The sequence below is a fragment of the Sander lucioperca genome, chromosome 1 (assembly GCF_008315115.2).
Source record: "Sander lucioperca isolate FBNREF2018 chromosome 1, SLUC_FBN_1.2, whole genome shotgun sequence".
NCBI classification, from domain to species: Eukaryota; Metazoa; Chordata; class Actinopteri; order Perciformes; family Percidae; genus Sander; species Sander lucioperca.
The window spans coordinates 44399828-44405827 of NC_050173.1; the positions used below are offsets into that span (position 1 = coordinate 44399828).

At 39.0% G+C, this 6000-nt stretch overlaps 1 protein-coding gene across 5 annotated transcripts in view; it reads right to left on the reverse strand.

Moving 5' to 3' along the window:
- Nucleotides 1-4499, reverse strand: part of pde6a (phosphodiesterase 6A, cGMP-specific, rod, alpha) — a 39783-nt gene extending 35284 nt beyond the window's left edge. For 4 of the 5 annotated variants that reach the window (XM_036004757.1, XM_036004753.1, XM_031317225.2 and 1 more), the window contains exons 1-3: nucleotides 4397-4499; nucleotides 2559-2898; nucleotides 1030-1171 (exon numbers count right to left, since the gene is read on the reverse strand). In XM_036004757.1, coding sequence (XP_035860650.1) covers nucleotides 1030-1171; nucleotides 2559-2887 — 471 coding nt within the window. In that variant the 5' untranslated portion in view covers nucleotides 2888-2898; nucleotides 4397-4499. The remainder of the gene's footprint in view (nucleotides 1-1029; nucleotides 1172-2558; nucleotides 2899-4396) is intronic. The other variant, XM_031317224.2, reaches the window with a different exon arrangement.
- Between the last annotated feature and the right edge of the window lie 1501 nt (nucleotides 4500-6000).

Sequence of the window (6000 nt, forward strand, 5' to 3'; positions counted from 1 at the left end):
ATGTTTGTTCTGTGGTGGCTCACAGTGAAGGCACAACGGGCCGGCCTGGCAGCAGAACCGTTAAAGAGCAAATGGGAACAATCAACCCGGGTCTCTTTTGTTCGTACATCAGCAGCTCAGCTTTCTAATCTCCCATGAAACAAAAGTGACTGAACTGATACAGAGGAGAGGAGGGCTTGTGATCCATCAGTCATGCGGAGTGAGCTGCTGCCTTATTAAGTGTAAATGTCACAGTAACAGTTGGTGCAGGACTTTGCGGGGGGGAGGGGAGGAGGGGGAGTGAAGGTAGTGGACCTGCAGTAGCATGGCAAACTTGACGTGTGTGTGGGAGCAAGCTTGACAGCCATTTTCAAATGTCAAAGGTATTGGCTGTAATGAGATTGGGCTGGCTTTGGTTGGAGGGAATAGGTGGAAAGGACACTGTGGTTTCAAGTCGCCATCTGGTGGCGAGACAGAGACAGAGCAACAGTAGACAGGTGTTCACTCCCTGGCAGAACGGGGATTTGGTGGTTTACCGAGCAATAAGTGATACTTAAATTATAAAGATTGATTAGACATAGATTATACCTTCACATGTTCTAATTTCTTTTACTTTCTGGCCATGAATACACGACTAATCAGGTTTAGATTCTGTGGAAGTCAACAGGTAGAACAAGGCACTAACACCAGGTAAAATGGTTTCGTTCTCAGCGGGACCTACTAGATTAAAAATGTATACACCCATTTGAATAACTTGGGACTTTTTTTTGGGCTTGTTTGTTTCCTGGTATTGTTTATTTAGATGTGATTGTGGAAGTTAATTTTTACTTTTTGTACTGTATGCAGCAGGAAGTAAAAGTGAGGGGAAAACGATTGAGGAAAAATACATTTGTGCATATGTCAATTAAACGCGAGGGAAGATTTTTGTATATGAATAACTAATGAATTAGTAACGTGGTTCTGATGCCCACGTCAGTTCCACATTACTAGTGAACATTAAACACACAAAAAACGCACACATAAACAATGTGTTTGTCATGTGTGCTTTACCTCAGACACATCAGCAATGTTGACCATCTTCTTGGTGGACGCCACGTGGCCCACGACGCCTATATCCAACGGGTAGACAATCTCACTGTCAGGCTGCACCAGGCAGTCCTCAAACACGGAATCTTTACTGACATTAAATAACCTGGAGGTAAAGATAAACAAATGAAATTATAATAGGTTATGTTATAATTAGAGATGGTCCGATACCATTTTTCGTCAGTTATAATGGAAAAAGAACATAAATAAACTACTTTAACGTAGATTTTCTTTAGGGCTTTATTACGTGGTATCGGATCGGTGCATAAACTCCAGTACTTCCCGATACCGATACCAGCGTTTTAGGCAGTATCGGCTCATCTCTAGTTATAATAGCAGGTTTTCTTTGTTGTTGTTTTTTCACATTTTAACCCAAACAGGTAATATCAAAATGTTTGCCAATCGGACAAAACTCAAGACAATGTAGAAAGGAAATGCAGACAACTCTTATAAAGATGCCCTTGAGCAAGGCAACTACATTCTAAATCACCAGTGGAGCTGCCAACATGAGGAATCTGGGGGCATGGAAATGTGTAACTGCATTAACACAAAGAGTACAAAAAAGCAGAAATACTTCCATTCCCTTATTTAATTAAGCTGCCAAATGTGAGTGTCTGGAACTGTATGAATGTGAAGCAGTGTGCTGGTGAAAAACAGCACTTGTGTTCATTCAATATGGCTCCCTGAAGATCTTTCTGAAAATGTAAGCAATGTGCTCCATGCTGGCAAAGTGACAAATGTTTCCTCACTAGGTAATGATTAGGTGGAGGAAATGCACAAAGAAACAGGAAGCAGTTTGTCAATATGATATGCTTACAGTGTGGAGTTCTGCAAGGTAAATGGATCAGGGCATTTCAATTACACTCTGACAACCTGAGTTTTGTCTAACCGATATGCACAGTGAATATCAGCTTCTGCCTTCAAACAGATGCTTTAGAGTTCATTCTTTCAATCACATACATCAATACATCAATCTATCCTGTTGCTAAACCAGCTACATTAAATCCAGTGCAATATTTATTCAGGGTTACAAGTCTCCAAGACCTTGTCTGTGCGTATGTTCATGTCATTTTCTGTTGTTATACATGTATGCTTTGTTTCCTTACTTGGGTGTTTATGTCATTTGTGGTAATGTTTCATGTATGTCCTTTGGTGTTATTCATCTTATGTATGTCTGTATGTATGTCTATGTCCAGGGATGCAAAAACAATTTCAGCCCTGCCTGACAATAAAAGTTGTATCATATCGTATCATATCGTATTTGTCCAAAATGTTTAGTTTCCCAGGTTTAACTGTTAACTTCTTACTTTTCATGAGGCCGTGTGATCATGTGCGCAGTTCATGCAGTCACATACAACTTTAATGGCAAAGAAATATAATTGTATGATATTTTTGACACGTACATACTCAGTTTCGGTGATAACATTTCTTTTGTGGGATGGCGTTGTTTAAAAAACTACTTTTTAAAACTTTTTTTAAAAAAGCCCAGTCACCTGGTTGCCAGCTCGGCCACTCCATTCCTCTGCCGGTACATGAAGAGGCTCATGCGGTCGGCCCTCATCATGAAGCTGAGGTGTCTCATGAGGTTGAAGACAGACTTCTCCATCTGCAGGTTGTCCTGGATGTCCCGAATCAGGTCAAAGAGGACCTCGCTCTCCTCCACCGTGGTCAGGTCGTGGAACTTGCCGATGTCTATCTTTGTCTTCCGGTTGTTGTCCAGCAGGTCTGAGATGACCTTAGGCCGGAAGTTGATGTCGTAGTACTGCTTAGCGAACTGCGGGTTGGCATCCAGGAACTGCTCTGCTGCTGCTGCGTCCACCATGGCTGCTGCTGCTAACAGGGAACAATGTCAAACAGATGGTAGTTAATTCTTAAGGCTGGATGGTAAGCAATGCCAGTACAAAGTGGGAAACATCTGGTTGGTGAAAGTAAATGCAAAACACCTCTCTTTCAGTCAACAATTACTCAGGAACTGCTATTGGGCAAGGCATTTAACCAAAACTGATTCAACAGCAAAAAGCCCTCCACTTAAATCTTAAAGAAAATTGTAATGCCAAGTCCAATTTTCACTCTTCTTTTAGCTCCAGTTTGGTCTAAAACAACTCCTGCGAAATATATCTGACTCTTTAACCACTAAAGATTCCACTTTCTTCACCAGCTGGTCGCTAACTTTGTCTTACATTGGGTTTATTGGCTGTTTGCTGAGACAGCTGCTGCTGGAAACAGGGTTGATCAGAGAGCTGCGACTCAACCAAACTTCACATACGTGCTGTAAAACCAAAACAACGAGCTTAAAAGATGCTTAAAAGCTCAGTGGTGCTGCAGGCGAGCCCTTTCCCATGACAGACAGACATATTAGTATGTATGTAGTATGTATACAGTCTAATTCAACTTAGGCTGTCTATATGAACCATTGGTAACTTTTGATTTCTTATAAAATAATAACCTGTTCTTGTCCGTTTGAAAAACATTGTCTGCATTGTTGTCACTCTGACATGCATGATAAGTATGTAAACAATTTGAAAGCACAACTCCAATTAGGGCTGCTCGATTATGGAGAAAATCATAATCAAAATTATTTTGGTCAATATTAAAATCATGATTATTTAACACAGTTACTCATTGACTTTTGGAAATATTTTGCATTTATTGAACTTAAAAAACAGTGAAATTTCCCTTAATACTTTTCCTGTTGAACCTTTTGAATTAACCTTCAGAACACAAGACAAAATAAGAGTTTACTGGATTTACTTTGTTATTGATAGTCGCGATCAAAATTTGATTAGATTGCACAGCCCTAAATCCTATAAAGCCCCTTTTCTTTGCATATACTGTATATTTCATTCTCAGTGAGCAATTCTTGTATCATACATGAGCATTTTAAGCCTATGAGATATTGTTTTTAGTGTTCCATTTCTACGTCTTCGACTTGACCTGTATGGTTTTATCGTTGGCTAATAAGAAATCTGTGCTCATTCTATTACAGTATTACATACAATGAGAAAATATTTTGGTTCTGATAAAAGTGGGTGTTATCCCCTTACAGCATTGTAATATCAATGTTAAGGCCAAACTATTCCTGGCAATTAATTGAACCTGTTAGTACTACAGATTAGTTCAGATTGATGGGTGTTATCACAAAAGGACACATTTTAGTTAAGTTAGTACGTTCCTGTGATTATCTATCCCTGTTTGTTTCTGTATATTGTCCCTTCCTTGTACAAGGTACTTTTACATAGAAAGTAATCGATAAAGTTATGATAATAAGTATGTGCAACTGACATGTGTCCCACAGATTTGATAGATTATTCTAAGAAACGAAAAGTCCTACCTGTTAAAGTCCTTGTATTGTATTGTAAGTGTGTAATCCCTCTGTCCTGCTAACCAAACATGCAGGTGTCTGAGGAAAGAAAAGGGATTACCAGGATGGTTTTAAATGGTCATGTGTGGATCTAAGCCTGCATCCAATTACAACACTGGGATTACGATACCTTCCAAAGTTTAATGAAACAACCTGGGAGTTCTTGTCTACCCTATTGAATTGAAATATTCTGTTCCTTAGCCCAGTGGTTCTCAAAGTGGGGTGCGGGGCCCCCTGGGGTCCTTGAAGGGGTTCCAGGGGGTCCCCAACAAAAAGGGGTATAATTTATTTTCACTATAATTCCATCCATAAGTAACACAATGACAGATTGTATGACTATTTTGCCCAAAGGTTTCAGTCACTTTCTGTAATAAAACATCTAAAAGCAAAGCTTCGATCAGGTAGGGGCCCCTGGGACAAAGTCTTATCAGATGGGGGTCCGTGGTCTAATTTGTGTCAGTTTAGGGTTCCTTGATGTGAAAAGGTTTGATAACTAATGCATTAGCCACATACCAACCACTTGTTTGCTCGTTTTGTTTTTCAGCAGATAGAACCAGATATTTTTTGAAATGGGCGTACTTTCAGTTTTTAGTTGGCAGAAGTACACACATTCAGTTAAATCTCAATGAACGGATCCAAACAGAAGAAGAAGGTTACAAATTCATTGTTTGTATGTATCCATGACAATTCACCCAAATGATGTCTGTTTAGAATAAAATACTCCCGACATATCAGTTACAAAGGATCTCAAAGGTAAGATGTTTTCAGAGTAAAAAAGTATAGAATCGTCTGTAAAACCCTCTCAAACCCTCCCTTGCAACCCTGTCCATTCCTTTGCTATCCATCTCCATGCAAATGTAAGCAGCTTACAATGAAAGCATTACACAGAAGCAGTGCATACACCTAATCAATACAACATATATAGAAAATAAGAGTTCGGACAAAATGGAGAAGTTGATTATGGATTATAATGCATGAGTGGTTGGATAAGTTAAAATAAGGCGTTTTGATCATTTTCAACCTTCAAGTTGATCAATCAAGTTGCTTAAAAGTCTATTTTCTCAAAAACTCATAACTTAATGTAGTAGTCCATTCTCCTATTTGTATGAATTGCTAACCAGTCAGTATTAGTGGTTCAAGTTTAACCATGAAACAAGGCCTGAATAATGTCACATTTTTTGTCAGTTCTTTGTCCCCTTTTTCTCAACAACCCTCTACCTTTTATGTCCGTTAATGTGCACATTTTTTTCAAATAAATTAAGTCATCGGTTAAAAGAAACTTGAAAAATGTTGTCATTTGTTAGTAGGATCTCACCGAAACTGTGTAACCAAGACTTACCAACACTCCCTCATTGTTGACACTCCTTAAGTTACCTGCAGCACAGTACACAGTATTGTCGGCTATGTATTACACTAATTTGTTTATCCTATAGCTTATATTGTATCATGTAATGCCTCCAATGAGGTGATGAACTACAAACATCACTCTCACACCCTCTCTAAGGAATCTGAGACAGAGAAGACAAACAGCAAGAACAGAAGCCACATCATTACTGATACCAAAATAAACTAAC